General features: G+C 37.3%; 2 protein-coding genes across 2 annotated transcripts; one reads left to right on the top strand and one right to left on the bottom strand.

Annotated features, from left to right (window-relative positions):
* Nucleotides 1-2,676: 2,676 nt before the first annotated feature.
* On the bottom strand, nucleotides 2,677-9,893 carry LOC135480193 (STING ER exit protein-like). Its single transcript, XM_064759962.1, has 7 exons — nucleotides 9,706-9,893; nucleotides 8,390-8,504; nucleotides 7,395-7,436; nucleotides 6,846-6,981; nucleotides 4,958-5,047; nucleotides 4,088-4,180; nucleotides 2,677-3,545 (listed from the first exon to the last, which is right to left on the bottom strand). Exons 1-7 carry the CDS (start codon nucleotides 9,824-9,826, stop codon nucleotides 3,492-3,494), a joined length of 651 nt encoding a protein of 216 aa, XP_064616032.1. The 5' UTR covers nucleotides 9,827-9,893; the 3' UTR covers nucleotides 2,677-3,491.
* Nucleotides 9,894-10,071: 178 nt separating this feature from the next.
* Nucleotides 10,072-16,680, top strand: LOC135480192 (cyclin-dependent kinase 9-like). The gene is made up of 4 exons (XM_064759961.1): nucleotides 10,072-10,222; nucleotides 11,433-11,514; nucleotides 13,122-13,212; nucleotides 14,954-16,680. Exons 1-4 carry the CDS (start codon nucleotides 10,131-10,133, stop codon nucleotides 15,793-15,795), a joined length of 1,107 nt encoding a protein of 368 aa, XP_064616031.1. The 5' UTR covers nucleotides 10,072-10,130; the 3' UTR covers nucleotides 15,796-16,680.
* Nucleotides 16,681-17,021: the final 341 nt, after the last annotated feature.

The following is a 17,021-nucleotide window of genomic DNA, read 5'->3' as shown; positions in this document are numbered from 1 at the left end:
GTCAAGTATTATATATTTTCTTTTTATATTGTTTTTAGTTGCGCATAACAGGCTCAAATTACACAAACCGCTTACAGTATTGCAACTTGGCACAGTCCGCAGCGAATTTGTTTTTAAAGATTTATTTATATGATTTCTTCAAAAGTGTAGTTAAAAGTTAAGCCAGACTTAAATCTTAATACCAGTCTTGGCCTAATACAAAACTAATGGCACTGTAGTCCAGGCTAAAACTAATACCTTGTACACTTCTCCACAACTGGGCCCCAGAAGCACAGGTACACGTATGTGAAGTGGGGATGTAAGGTGTCAATTTGTATTTCTTTTGAAATATTATATTAATATATATTTTGAAATATATTAACAATAGTGTCAGATGAGATTAATCTCTGCTTTCCTAATTGTTGCATTGCCAAAAAAGATAGTTGAGGCATTCAACTAACCCAAAATAGTCTCTTACCTCATAAAACATAATCTATGCACAAAAATATAAATTGTTTTTTTTTTTAACTACTGCTCTTCAAGATGATGCTGTAGTGTGTTACATTAAAGGTGTTGTTAAAGTGAGAACTGTCTGGCTGTAAGTAATATCTTTACATATATGTATGTGCCATCAGCATGAGTCTTGTCCCACGATATGGATGAAATATTGCTGATGTGGCGTTAAGCCATAATCAGTCATTCAAAAATTTAACATTTAACAGAAAGACAGAGTGTGTTTTTAGAGCATACCATACTGTAATTCACGTAAAGTTTGGCATTTCAAGTCCCACATTCCGCTCGATTCCAACTGATTCATCCACTTTTTAAGTTCACTATATTGGAGTTCTTATGGAGTTTGATTAATTTCTTATAAGAAAAGACTACATGTGAGTGTTGGCATCAAAAGTATCATTTTAAGGCCTTTATGTGCTTCTGAAAGTGCATTTTTCCAAAACTTTACATGATATTCAGTGTATATTTTGATATAGATACTTGAATAAATTTGGTATAAGCAGGTATAATTTAACCTCCATATGTTAAACACATACCATCTCTCACCATGTCCACACCCGAGCTCCTATACCTATAACAGGTTTGCATTTTTGGGGAATTCTGCTTTTAGTTCAAGCTGATCATATTTGTTGTTGGTTTTGATTGTGAAAGTATTTTCTTTGTTGTATTGTTAATGTTTGATACAGGCATAAAGGTTTTTTTTATTTTTTTATTTTTTTTCGCACCTCCAAAACAGCACAACTAGATACAATTTACATATACCTACTGGGAAAAACATTTTATGAATAACAGTTGTTTGTTTTTACTCAGAATTGCTATTATTGAGTTATTAATACTGGTTCATTTTGAGCTGTCCAGTTTATATTTTTCTTTGCATATCATTATAAGTAGTACACACGTTTAGAGATAATCTGTTTGTTTTAATTTTTTTTCTTAATTACATGTACAATGTACCGGAATTATCTTTGCCCAGTTCTTTAACATGAACAGTACACTCAGGTTGTGCAAACTTGCAAAGCTGTGCGATATTCATTGTTCATGATTGTAATTCCTGTTAACGGTTGTGAAGTGTAATGTGTAGAGTAAGTTTAGCACATTGTCGGGTAGACAATGTTGTAGATGTATTAATCAAATCCATAAGGATGTTAACATACTTCATTTGTACATATCTACAATACTTTAAATCTACAAAAGTTTCACATTTTTGTAAGGTGTTTGTTCAAGCATATTCTGAAGGCATTTTTCTATGAACTGATAAAATTATTGTACTTTTTGTGAAGCCCTGAAATCTGCCAATCCACACAAAGGAGTTTTGTCTCCAAAATCAAACTAAAAATGTGCATAAATTGCACTAAAAGTTGAACTTTCATAAGCAAAAAAGGGTTAAGGAAGTTTGCCATGTTTTTTTCAGTTTTACAATATTCAGAAAACAGTGCAACACTTTAACATTTACTGTTTTGTAATAAATTATTACCCTTTTGTAATCTGTGTTTTGTTTTGTGGTGTCTATCGAGTTTAAAGGGTCTGAATTATCTAACATTTGTAAACAAATTCATGTGCAATGCAGAATTTTTTTGTCCGTGACATTAATGATATTAAATTTGTAACATAAGTTTCACATCAGCAAAATTTCTTCAAGATTGTTTTTTGTTGTACTATGCCAGCCAATCTTATGTGGAGTTAACCAGCTGGTTGGGAGTAAACCAGCTGGATGGGAATAAACCACTAGCCTCTGGCAAGTTTCTGGTGAACTTTCCCACATATGAAATACCCGCTCATGACACTGATGGAAGGCAAAAGCTTTTCAGTGAACTTCATGCTACATGTAGTTTGACAACAATGAAAGTAGGCGAGTCTTTAAAATTTAATGACCTAAAGAGGGACTGAATGTGTGTATCGGTTGGCCAAAAGATTAAAAATCTAACCATGTCGTCATGAATTAACAGAAGTGTGCATTCATTTCCTCGAGGCTTAATACATGTAAGAAGCAGGCTGGGTCAAATACTGACATTTATAGTGCTGCCCCACTGTAGTGCCATGCTGACAAGTCATTCTGCTAGCACTTAAACCCGTCAATGGATGTCAACCTCACCAAGAAAACAAAACATACTTCATGTGTATTTGACATATTAGTAGAGAAATGTTATCGCCTGGATACAAAGAATTCACACAGAAAAAAAAAAAAAAACCACAAAGTGCAATAAAAACATTTTATTATACAGAGTACAGCATACAATTTCTGCAGAAGCCATACTCTTTTTCATACTTTCCATTTGTTTATTTGACTAAACATATTCACTTTCATGATGACAATCAGGTTATGAGAGGAGGAAATCTCCTGACGTAAGGTCGCAACCAAACACGTGATTCAAGGCCTGCAACCTCATCAGTCTAGAGACAAAATAGCAGGATCGAGAACATTGTCTTAGCTGAATGACATATTTAGGACACCTTTGTACATTAGGACACCTCCAGTAATTAAAAAAGGTGTCATTCATTCATTCATTCATTCAGTCAGTCATGGTAAAAGCTGAAAATATAAAATTGTCACAGTGGCCATTATCACGATGAATTTGAATTATGGGCAAAGTTGCTGTGCCATGTTAATTAAGCATAAAACGACTTGAGCACAGTATCTCGAAAGTAATGTTTGCATTGCCGTGTCTTGGGCTGGTCTTATGACATCAGAATGAAATCAACAACCCCACCTTTTCCATGTGCTTTGCTCAGTTGAGATTCACGATCAAGGATCTAGAGACTTGGACAAGGGTAGTCAAATCTGATCAAAAATGTCTCCCAGACAACCTTTGCCCCTCATTAAATGTTGGGCAGATCATTTTTAGTGATCACAGTCTCTCAGAGACTGGAAAACAACCAGCACCAGAGTTCAAAACTAAGAATAGCTAGACTTTCCAGCACCCTATGAACTTGGATGTGTTTTTGCTGTTCCAAACTTCCACTGTCTCTTTTACTTTCACTTTTAAATCTGATTGGTTCCTTCACTTGTCAATCAAAGTCCCTTTGGGTCGCATCTTCTTAGCTTCCTCCTCAGCCTGAAATCAATATATTTTAATTTGAAAATTTCCTGACATTTTTAGCCAAAAATCTCAAACATTTCACAAACAGACTTCAACACAATTTACTAGAATACAACCCCCCAAAATCCATGTACAAGCATTGCATTTGTATTCAATACTCATATAATATTTCTGTGTAAAAACAAAGAATTTCATCTGCGCACAATTTATATATTTGATTCACATGTAATATCTTACTTAAGTACTTTCACTTGTATGATGGTTTAATGATTTTAAATTTGTAACAATTCCTCTATAGGTAGAGGAAACTAAAGTTTGGGGGGAAAAACCACTGGCCTTTGGCAAGTTACTGACAAACTTTTTTCAGGTGTAACGTGCACACCATGTGGAAGATAAATGATCGTTAACAAATGTTAAATTCAAATTCTCTGCCCAAGGCTAGGATTGAACCCACACCTGTAGTGACTGAAATGTTGGACCACTTGGTCATGACTCCCTCCTGATCTGTGCACCAGGGTCTATTCATTATTATACAGTAAGATAAAAGTTGAACTCACTTGTTCCAAAAGCTTCCGTTTGCTCATTCCCTTCCTGAGTAGTTGTTTCTCTATAACCTTAGCATTGGCAGCATATGAGTCAGCAATTTCTTTCTGAAATTATTAAGACAGACAAAATTTTACAGTACATGCACAGACTTGAAAGTAAAAAATGTAACTCTGTATTATGGTAGTACAAGAATGGACAGCAACGGACGTAGGTTTATCAGTGGTGGTAACCAGAGTGTTGTATATTACTATATGTATGTGGCTAAAGGGATGTAACTCTAGTAAATGTACATATGCTATACTGTCTACCATTGCCACCAGGGGGCGGTGAGTCAGTTGTTGGAGAATACAGACAGAAGCTACGTTTTCTCTGAGTTAAATCTGTGCACATGATGCATTACATTAGAGCACATACTGCCTGGAATAAACCAGAGTCCTCCAGCAAAGAAGCTTGTGCCACACCAATGTAAATTGCTGTCTCTCCAGCAGAATAAGTCTTTCTTAAATGTCGGAGGAGGGTACAAAAAGTTTTAAATGTATTTTACTGAGTCGAAAAATATTCTAAAAAAAAAAACCCCAAAAATTAATCTTTTTTCCCAGACAATATAAATTGGTATTTCATCTGACACGTCTGTCATGCTAGTGTGTTCTTTTCCCCTTAAGTCTTCATGTATTATTCCACTTAAACTAACAACCAATTGCGACTCAAGGATGCATCGATAATCAAAGCCACAATTGTAGCATTTTACCTTAAATTTAGGCATGATCTATGACTGCTGACCTTACCATACAGTATACATGTATGTATATCCAAGTCAACACAAGAGCCACATGTTTCACATCCAGTTGTAAACTGATAGAAATTAAAGGGAGACAACTCACAGCTTCTATTTCCTCCTCTTCTTCATCCACTGTGGAGACTGTAACTGAGCTGAATTTACCCATGTTCTTCGTGTGCTTTGTCAGTGTCACCTGTGGATAATATACAAAAATGACTGTAACTATAGCAACACCAATAACTACATTAGTCCATGAGAATCTAACCGCATGCAAATTTAATGAGACTATACCAGACAAACCCTACATTGTGACGTACATACTTTTAATTCTTAAAAAAGCTTTGCATACTGTACACTTAAATTTGCTGATGAATTAGATTTGAAACTGCATCTTTCTCAACTTCCCTGCAATATGTGCACACTCAGACCCTTTCACAAACTGTCGTTCAAACACACGCATATGACGTTGATATCTTTGCAAATATGTTAACGGGGATGGCTCACATATGTTCAGTTTTTCTATGACATCAGGACGTCACAACTGCTAACACCGACAAAGGAATGAAATGTAAACGTCCATAAACTTTGCCCAATGGCCTACCATTTATGGTAAAGCTCATTAATATTTGTGCTTGCATTAACTTCCATAGTTTGGTTCGTAAATCGGACTACACAGAAAATTTATAACTGCGCAAAAACAAAAAAGCACAAGACACCGAGGGTAACATTTTCTGGAAGAAAAATACACAAAGTCCAGTTTCACTTGCTTGAAGGGCTATGGAATCGACACTGATTGGCTGACAGTGGATATAGGATTCCATGGGTTAAACCCTAAAGGCTTGGTCACGCTTGAATCTCTCACACACAGTCTCCTGCTGGTTGGGGCAGTTGGAGGGGCAGCACTATTGGTTGTGTTGTTCCTTTTCTATATATGAATGAATGTATGTAGCTTCTCTTTTCAAACTACATGATGATTTACCTTGTTTTATATATATTTATATATACTGATGTATGTTTATTGATTGGACTCTGAAGTACATGTTTCCTATATATTGTTTTCTCTATGAAGACCTTGGGGAAGAACAGTTTCATTGTAAACTGACCAAGCTACCTGCTATAAATAAAAATATTATTATCTTATTATTTATAAATCTGCCATACCTAAAATCCAGATTAGACTTGGTATAACCAGCCAATCAAAATCAATTCTGTATCTCTTTTAAACTTAAAATTTACCATTCCCTATGCATGTAGTGTCTTTAATCTTTACTAATTTTATCATCTTGTTTCTCTTGTAACTTTTGTAGGTCCCTCTAAATCTTTCTTTCTGTATTATATCTTGTCTTTTGACATATAATCTACTCTTACCTAATTTGTACCCCAGCGCACAATATTGCAACGTCATAATGCAGTTGGGTTTAATGAATATTTTTCGCCTGAATTAAAATCTATGTTTCAGGTTACTGTAATTTTTTAACCTTTTCACGTTTGCAAGGTGTTTATTCAAGGATATTCCGAAGGCATTATTTTGTGTTGACTGATAAAATTATACTTTTTGTGAAGCCTTGAATCTGGATAACCCAACCAATGTAGTATTCTTCCCAAAATCAAATAAAAAATGTGCACAAATTGCACTTTCATTTGTGAAAAAGTGAAAAATTAGGGTAACACACAAATGATTCTTAAATTTATTTTTTTCATTGATTTGTGTTTCACGCTGTTCTCAAGAATATTTCATTTATACAATGGCAACCAGCTTTCTGGTGGGTGGAAACCGGACAGAGCCCAGGGGAAACCCATGACCATCCGCAGGTTGCTGGCACAGTTTCCCACAGTTAGGACTGGGAAGGAAGCCAGCACAAGCTGGTCTGGTACTCACAGTGACTGCATTGGTGAGAGGCTCATGGGTCATTGTGCTGCGCTAGCACTGTAACCACTAGGCCACAGAGGCCGCTGGATCTCTTTTTTTCGCAAAGACAGGATAGACTGACCTTCTTCCTAGGTTCTTTGGCTATCTGACTGTACACGTCTGTCTTCACACCCTCTCCCTCACGTTTTAACGCCCCGTCCACACTGAACATGATGTTACTGTTTCCTTGGTGATGATAGAACATCCACAAACCACACCTAGCAACAGGAGCAGATTCTGTTATCAGCTGACCGGAGAAGTATCGTAAGTGACATTACTAAACTGCTTTAACCTCTCTTTTTTGTCTGTGTTGGACTGTTTTGGAGATTTTCAACATTTCCATATACCAAGATCTGCATGGTTACTACCCACACATAATACATGCATGTGCCAGTGATGTGTGTATTTTACACATCAAAATGGTTTTATGAGACTTCAAGAAATGAATATTTTAGACAAGCAGTTGTTCTGAAAACACATGAAAGAAACAATGAGCACTATGTTTCTGGGATAAATACAGCACTGACTGTCAGGTTCATCATTAAAATAATAAAAAAAAAATTTTAAAAATCTACCTATAAATCAAAACAAAATGTGATGTTTTACCCATTTTATCTCCATTTGGACTTACCTCTTACACTTTTGTCTGTACTGTTTCTCTATGCCTTCTGGTCTGAAACAGAAAGTGCATTTACGGCATTGGTTCATTCCAAGTTACTGGTTCAATGTATGTACAAAGACCAGGGTTGTCTCCCTTCATGGTAACAAAATATTGCACTACCCTAATTCCATTAATATTTGGACACCTGGTCAGCTCTTTTTAGGCAATATACATGTATGTAATTGTAGCAGGAATATTTAGTTTTTTCCACATGGTTAGTCCATCTAATGAACAGTGTATTCATATCTTCACTTTTCCCAAATACTGGGAGAGAAATGTAATTCTTTGCTTTCAGCTATGTAAAGTAATACCTTGCAGACTGCTCAAAATGTTGGGAAATGGCAAAACGATATAAAAACAAATTTGTGTCAATAACTTTATTTTTTTTAAACTTTCTGAACTAGCGTCTATATTGAAAAAGGACATCATGAGTGGCCTTACAAGTATAAGCTGAATGAAAAGGCTGGCTTTATAGGTCAGGGTAGGCCATTACTACTGGCATGACTTGATTATCAAGTGTCTCAAATTATAAAGAAAGTAAACTGCCATCCTACCATCCAAACAAACCTCAAAACAACTTTCTATAAAGATCAATAGAAATCACATGCAAAATGTGCAACTTCTGTCATGGGTACAGTTTTAAGTCATTTACCACATGAGGTTATGTCAGTAACAGTTTCAACATCAAATCTTATTTCTCAGAGATGTTTTGTTGGTTTTTTAAGCCATAATGAAAAAAAAAATCACTGACCTCTAAAAACACATCTTCAATCTTTTCATTACTACATGTAACTGCTTCCCATAATGGTGTAAGATATTCACTACACACTAAAATGATCATGACAACTGAAGTCAGAAATCAGTTTGGTCACTGTTAAAACTGTTAAAATCTGCACATTTTTTTAAACTGCAAATGTCCTGAATCTGCAAATGTTTTGGACAAGAACAGCTTTTTTATAGTTTACCGTCTCAGATAAATGATGTCGTCTGGATCGCATGTTAACTTGTAAGCATGTTTCTGTCCATCGATAACTCGAGAATTGTCCCTCTTTCTCAAAGGCAATTTTTCCAAAGGGCAATCTGAAACAGGATAATGATCAACATATACATACATGTTCATTAATATCGCACAGATACTATTTTTAGTATGAGAGTTGTTATTACATGTATGTCATCCACAAATCACAGGCAATATTAGGATAGTTATACAAGTATAGCACCAACCTTACTTTTCACTGATTACATATACGTAGATATAAGCAACACATAAGCATTGGAAAGGGTATACTCCAGTGGTGTAGGGCTTTTCTCAATAAATATGATATTCCAAGCTTGTCACACAATAATATCTGCACAGAGGCCTAACTCCATGAATGCTCTATTTATTGGTTTCCGCATGGCACCCACCTCCAAACACCCATTCAAATCCAATGTAAAATATACCTTGCAGTTCTATTCGGATGACTAGTAAAAAAAGAATTTTGTCTGTTCATGTGTCAATATGCATGAGCATAAGTAACAAGCCACCATGTTGTCACCATCACAATTAATGAGCCGCCAAATTCTGAGTAAGTGATAATATGGCAGGTGACTTATTCAGGTCAGCAAGTGTGAGGTATTTTGTTTGTACTAAGGTACAGCAGCAATGTGGGGAAAATATTATTAGGTGGCTGGCTTTCTCAGTGTTTCTGCTTCGTGCAGAGCACAGATATTGCGACGCCTGGTCTAAGTTGAACGGTGCGGGAACAAACTTCGATCAGCTTTGAACCAGTAGCACTTGTGACCATATGTTAATCCAGTAACCCTCAGTTGCCGCTAGCGTAGCAAGTGCTTCATCATTGTCAGTCTAAGATTTGGATCTGACTGTATTTCAATTTTAATGCTGACATTACATTTTGAGTGAGTGAGTGAGTGCTTGGGGTTTAAGGTCGTACTTAATAATTTTTCAGTCATAAGACGACCAAGGAATCCTTAGAATGCATGTAGTGTGCCTCCTTGTTCCAGGACGGATTTCCACCGTTCTTTTATCTAGTGCTGTTTCACTGAGACGCCTTACCGAAGGCAAGAAAGCCGCCCCACCAGAGCCGTTATACTGATACAGGTCAACCATTAGTTGCACTATCCCCTACATGCTGAACGCCATGCAAGGAAGCTGCAACCTCCTCCTTTAAAGTCTTAGGCATGACTTGACCCATGATTGACCCTCTATCTATACCAACGAACGCTCCACCAACTGTGCTAGCGGGGCCGGTCATTGCATTTTGACCACACACATTCTTACCTAGGATAAGTGACATTTGCCCACACAGACAGTAGTAGACATATAACGGCTTTTCCCCCTGGTACTCTTCCTGATCTTTTGTATCAGTGCACACTACACTTCGCGACACGACTTTCGGCATTTTCCCTGTAGAATTCTGTTTCCAAACACTATCGTGTTAGAAGCTTCGTCGTTGTTGAAACGTTTAGCGTAATGTGTAACCGGAACGTGAAAATCGTCATCAATTTCTGAGTAGCTAGGATATCTCCAGTCAGAGGTGTTGTTAGATGCCATAGTACTTTTTGTGTTTCATGGGAAAACCTCTGCAAAGAGAAATCTATGTACGCGAAAATTTGTGACGTTTTCACACTGGAAGTCGCATGTCTACATTTGCACGTCCAACACTGTGAAGAGTTTGTCAATGTTTTACTCAAACTAAGAAGAAAATGAGTAAATCTTATGACGACATCGAATATCCATATTGTGACGATGTCCTTAAGTACGAAAAACTGGCCAAAATCGGCCAAGGAACGTTTGGGTGAGGAGTACTGCCAGTATTCGTCTCTACATGTAGTATGTACAACACTGGAAAAGAACCAGTGTGGCGTCAGTACTTCATCACATTGATCACAGATCATTTGATGCTAGTGTGACTGACAGTGGCTGTTTTAAAGATTAGGTTGATGTGTTGACCTATGGTGACATCAATTCATTTTAGACTCTCCTTTTCAGAATAAACATCTAGGCTTAGAAATGGGTCAGCGACCAACAAATGCATTCAGCAGAGTGGCATAATTCTAGGATAGCCTTCATAGTCTAGCGTCAACACACCCCAGTGCTTTAACCTGGCGGTTGGTGACATTTACAATTAAGTGCTAGCAGTGCTACATTCGAGACTGCAGACAGGCATTTGGTGTTTCACTCGCACAAACATGCTCACTCTCTCCCACACAGCAGTGAAAACATTATCTAAACAATATGTAAGCTACAAGTATAAATACAAAACTTTGCTTCATGAGCCAAGAACCAAACAATATCTGGGTTTTACTGAAAATATATGTGGCAAGAGAAATGCAAACCTCACACATAACAAATCTATTTTCAAAAACTTTTTGAACAGAATATGTATCCAAACCTGTGCTCAGACAAATAGTTGTAAATACATATAGTTTTGACCTTTAAAATCGTTTTGACCTTTAAAACCGTTTTCATTTACCACTTTTGTATCTTCCAACCCTTAAAATAAAGTGAATAAAGAATTGGACATCTGTAATATTAATCTAATTACAAGTACTCTAGATGCAACACAGATTGCAAATTTCTATGCTATTTTTAATTGATTAAGGTGACACTTGTATATGAAATGGATTTTCTTCCTTGGCTGTTGTAACTTCAACGGTTATTATCTATCTACCTTTGTTCCAAAATGTACCTGAACCTGTAGATGGTCATGGGGTTCCCACAGGCCCTCCCATCATGATTCTAGCCACTGTAGCATAAGTTAAATATACTTGAGTAGGCGTAACATTCCAATCAAATAAATAAACCATTCAAAATGTACATATCTACACATGTATGGCACGGTGATAATCAGGATGGAGGGGGTGGGGGTGTTTATCATACATTAGACTTCCTTTATACTGTCTTAATTTAAAGAATTGAGACTTTCCTGTTTCTGTTGTTTCTCCAACAATACAATTAATTAATAAAATAATACAAAGAATTTATACAACCTGTAACATTTGTAGGGAGGTGTTCAAGGCCAGGGACAAGTCCACAAAAAGGCATGTGGCTCTGAAGAAAGTACTGATGGAAAATGAAAAGGAAGGGGTGAGGAATTTCAAAACTTTTTCATTTCAAATTCCAATTTACAAAATGAGATGGCGACTCACCATGCAGTTTGTGCCTGTAGATGTATGTAAACAAAGAAGCACTAGGACACTGGAAATCTGTTATTTTGTTCTGAAAGACATGTAAATTTATTTTAATTCATTATTTTGGTGCTTTATAATTTTATGCATACATTGAATATATACATGTAAATATATATTGGTTGTGGGGTTAGTGTACCAGTCAGGCATAATGACCCACAGGCCTCCCACCAATGCGGTTGCTGTGAGTTCAAGTCCAGCCCATGCTGGCTTCCACTCCAGTTATACATGGGAAGGCCTGCCAGCATTCGGTGGATGGTTGTGGGTTTCCCTGGGCTCTTCCTAGTTTCCTCCCACTATAATGCTAGCAGTGGTCGTATACGTGAAATATTCTTGAGTATGGGGCAAACAGCAATTAAGTAAATAAATAAACATATATATTGGACACATTTCTTGATGTAATAACCATGCAGTATCAATGGTACGTCATGAATTTTAACAACTTACATGTACATGAAATACTGGACTTTTAGGATAAATAAGACTGAGGCAGGGGTGGGAGGGTGGGTGGGGGGATAGGTGCTGTGGTGTTCAAGTTTGTGGCAATGTAAAGTGGCAGGAAGTTTCACTTGTGTAGTCGTACATGGAGTTTGCTGTGGGACACTTGCCTTGGAAGTTCCAGCAATGTGACATGACTCAAGGAACCATGGTTTGCTTCACACTTAATATATCAGCTGCTTTTGTATAATAATAGCTGGCTTCCTCCCCAAAAAGCCGCATGCGGGAAGGTCTTTAGCAACCTGCGGATGGTCATGGGTTTCCCCCGGGCTCTGCCTGGTTTCCTTCCACCATCATGGTGGCCGTCGTCGTATAAGTGAAACATTCTTGAGTACGGCGTAAAACACCAATCGTGTGAATAAATAGATGAATGAATGTATATTAATAATACAATTATTGATGATAAACGAGTACATGTATAAATTTATTATGCATCACTGTTCATCTTTATATGTAATGACTCTCAATCCTAAACCTTAAATTGGAATTTATAGGGTCTTGTTCATACATGTTGATAAAAGCTGAATTAGTATCAGCGGCGCTTGGGCAGTTTGTTTCTTTTGTCGTGATTCATTTTGGAAGACAGTTTCTCTTCTACCAATGTGTTGGCTTATCCCATCTGTCCTTTTACTCGAGTTTCCTCCTCTTAAAAAATTGACCATCTTTGTACAGGTGAAAAATTCTTGAGTTTGTAATCAAACACCAATCAGCCAATCAGTTTGGAAGGGAAATGTTACAAATGTAAGATTTGTTTATTTGTTTCATTGGTGTTTTACTCCGTACTCGAGAATATTTCACTTATAGGACGACAGCCAGGATTATGGTGGGAAACTGACAACCATCTGCAGTTTGCAGCCAGTCCTTCCCTCATATGGACAAATGTAAGAACACAGAATATATTGAATGGAAAATGAAAGTATATGTGAATATATGCATGTATTAGGAAAAGTATTAATATTTAGTCTTTTTACAGGAGTCAGCAGATAAATTTGTGCTGTTTTTTGGCAGTTTCCCATCACAGCTTTGAGGGAGATCAAAATCTTACAACTACTGAAGAATGAAAATGTTGTTGATCTCATCGAAATATGCAGAACAAAAAGTAAGTAGATGGGAGTTTATCTGTACACATTGTATTTGGTATTATAGGCCAGTGTTTGGGAAATGCTCATAACTCTGTATTTTAGCTTTCTCGGATTGGAGCACTGACACACGAGAGTAGGGTTCAAACTCGACGTTGGAAACAGAATTTATGGATTGTCACGCTCTCACTGATTGTGACAGTCGATATCTCTCATGTGACTTGTTGCACATTTTAATGTTCTTTGAAGACCTCTCATCAGTAGCTTGCTTTCTTCCACCCATAAATCCGCAGTGAAACCTTGTACTATATATTGATTCTTGTCGTGGAAAGCATCCAATTGCTCATACATTGAAATGATTCATTTCAAGTTAAGCATGTAGAAATTTGAATGTATTTTGATCCAAGCTTTTAATAGCTAGCCTGTACAAAGTACGGCTGTAGCTTAGTTTGTTCCTTGAGCGTCGGCACTGGCATCACCATCCGGTAAAGGAAAGCATTGTTGTATGAAATGTTCGGGTTGGTTTCTCAAAAAGTACTGCATGTATTGAGCTCAGGGTTTGCGCGCATGTAAAGCACAGCTGACACAAGCAGGATATCCCATCACTGATTCCATGTGTGCATTTTAAATACCATAAATAACCAAATTCATAACTTAGTGTAATGTGTGTTAGAATCAGTGTTAAACAAAATTTTGAGGATCGTTTCTCAAAAACTACCGCACGAATCGAGCAGAAGTTTTACATGAATTTAAAGCACACAAGACACAATTGGGGATGTTCTTTGTGCATTTTAATTACCATAAATGACCAAAATTCATGATTTCAGTACTTCGTGTATTGAGCTGACGTTTTACATTGTTGCTAGGCTACCAAATCCAGATGTATGTTTATTTTTGCTGTTAACATTATATGCCAAAGGGATTATGTTGTCACACTGTCAGCCTGTCATTAAATATAACTCTTAACTGGGGATTGGATTTGCTCAGTACCGTGTTCAAGCTCATAATGAAGGGTAAAATGAAGAAATAAATTTTGGGCATATTTTACATACGTCTACTTCAGCTAAAAAAAGCCTGTCTATGCATACATTCATCAGCACTCGAAAATCAGTTGTTGTTTTTTTCGAAAATGATGTCCGGCGCAAATTGAGCAGATGATAGTATACATTTATGCATGCAGATGTATACCTGACCAAACAACTCAGTCCATAAGAACCCAATGACAACTGCTGCCTCCCCTCAGTTCTCATCCTACACCCCCAACCCCGTGACTGCATTTGCCAGAATGTTTGTTGCTGGCCAACCTCATGATCTGGGGTTGACTAAAAGTCCAGTTCATGCTAGCTTCCTCTTCAATTGTACTTAGGAATGTCTAGTAGCAGATGGCCATGGTTTACCCTGTGCCTGGTTTCCTATCACCAAAATGTTGGACACCGCCATATAAGTGGTATATTCTTGGGTATGGCGTAAAACACCAATCAAATGCATGTAAATAAATAAATAAACATAACTTTTTTATGTTATTTTTGAAGAGTGAAAAGTTTACACATGTATTTGTGTTCTTGTATGTAGATCTTAGAACCTGTCAGAATACAACGTATGTGTAGAAAACATAAAACATTTTTTATGTCCTTTACAAAGCAAAATCAACATCATATGACTTAAAACTTGTTAAAGATGACATAAATCCCAATGCATACATTCATACACAAATGGTCTCACAGTTTGCGATTTTCTTGTTTTGTTATTTTTTTCCCCCAGCATCGCCTTACAATAGGCACAAGAGCACCATTTACCTGGTATTTGAGTTCTGCGAGCATGACCTGGCAGGACTTCTCAGCAACGTCAATGTGAAATTCTCTCTGGGTGAGATTAAAAAAGTGATGCAGCAGCTGCTGAATGGACTGTACTTCATCCACAGTAATAAAGTGCTTCATCGCGACATGAAAGCCGCCAACATCCTCATTACCAAAAACGGCGTCCTCAAATTAGCCGATTTCGGTTTGGCAAGGGCGTTCAGTACAAGTAATGCCGGAAAACCAAATCGCTACACGAATAGGGTCGTCACCTTGTGGTACCGCCCACCTGAACTGTTACTAGGGGAACGCAACTACGGCCCGCCTATAGACTTGTGGGGGGCGGGCTGCATTATGGCAGAAATGTGGACTCGCAGTCCCATAATGCAGGGCATCACGGAACAACACCAGCTTCAGTTGATTAGTCAGCTGTGCGGGTCGATCACCCCCGATGTTTGGACGGGACTTGAAAACCTCGAACTTTACAACAAGCTGGAGCTGCCGCCAGGGCTGAAACGCAAAGTCAAAGAGCGTCTGCGTGGTTACGTGAAGGACCAGTACGCCCTTGACCTTCTGGACAAATTGTTGACACTTGACCCAACGAAGCGCATCGATAGTGATACGGCATTGAACCATGACTTTTTCTGGTCAGATCCGATGCCGTGTGACTTATCGAGAATGTTATCGCAGCACACGACCTCCATGTTTGAGTTTCTTGCTCCTCCGCGTCGCAGAGTGCAGGCACAGCAGCACCAGCCAGTCAAAGCTCCCCAGAACACAGATCAGCATTTTGAAAGGGTGTTTTGATTGGTTGACTATAAAGGTTACAGTATGGTAGGTGTGAGCCTGATTTCATGCTATAGATCTTATACAGAAAATCTCCACTAAACAAAAAAAACATTTCACTGTATTTTACTTGTATTTCACTGTATTGTATAAGTACATAATTGCATTATAATGATACTTTCCATGCCAATGTCCCTGAAAAGAAACAAACCAGACTTCACAAAAATCGTCTGAAATGGTCCAGTAAGGTGAACAAATCAGTCAGCATCAACAAAACTGTGTCATTTGCAAATGACAAACTTCAAGTGAAATTAAGGAAGTTAAAAACCTGCGGATCACATCAGTCAGAATGAGGTGAACTGTTGACAGCTGGTTATCCTTCACTTAAGATGACAGCAATATGGGCTTGTACTCCTGTTGGACAGCAAAGGCTGATATGAGGCTGTTCTGTGAATATGAATGGTTGTCTGTTTAATTGTGACCTATCTTTTACAGATAACTCCACTGAAATAATCCATTTGGAGATTCATTCAAGGTAAAGCTTATTAACCTGGATCACAAGAAATTTGGTTTATTTCATCCTTCATTTAAGAAGACATCAATATTTTGCTCCCAGTAACCGTTGGCTGCATGTAAATATGTGTAAATACCATGAATTCAATCTGGTGCTATGTCTTCCATCTACTATCATGCTGTTGAAACCGAAAACTGATACATATGTACATGGGTTTATGAAGGCATTTCTGTTTTCATCATTCTTGCTGATATATGATAAGTTGATTTATGATGCCAGTTTCTACTACTTAGTGATCAACATTGTTGTATTTTCGAGTTTTTTAAAAAAAATTTTTGGATATTTTGTCATTAAGGATAATACTATTTTTACATAAAAATATTCACACAGCCCCCCCCCCCCCAAATATGCATGTATATAATATATATATATATATATATATATATATATATATATATATATATATATATATATATATGTGCGTATCCAAAAATCATCTCACTGAATGTATTATACGGCAGATTGCATAGTTGACTGATGTGCAAATCTGAAGTCTGCATTGTTGTATGTTGTTGTTTATATATAGTGGCATTACGGAATGGTTAATGGTGTCGACCATTGTGGGGGGAAATGTACATGTATAGCACTTCAACAGTTCATGTACCATTGTTCTTGCAATGTTCACAGTTTTGGAGGGATAAATCCCCATTGTGGGGGAATGTACACGTATAGC

This window comes from Liolophura sinensis, chromosome 13, assembly GCF_032854445.1.
Source record: "Liolophura sinensis isolate JHLJ2023 chromosome 13, CUHK_Ljap_v2, whole genome shotgun sequence".
NCBI classification, from domain to species: Eukaryota; Metazoa; Mollusca; class Polyplacophora; order Chitonida; family Chitonidae; genus Liolophura; species Liolophura sinensis.
Note: the sequence above shows the minus strand (reverse complement) of the source record. Positions and strands in the feature narration are given on the sequence as shown.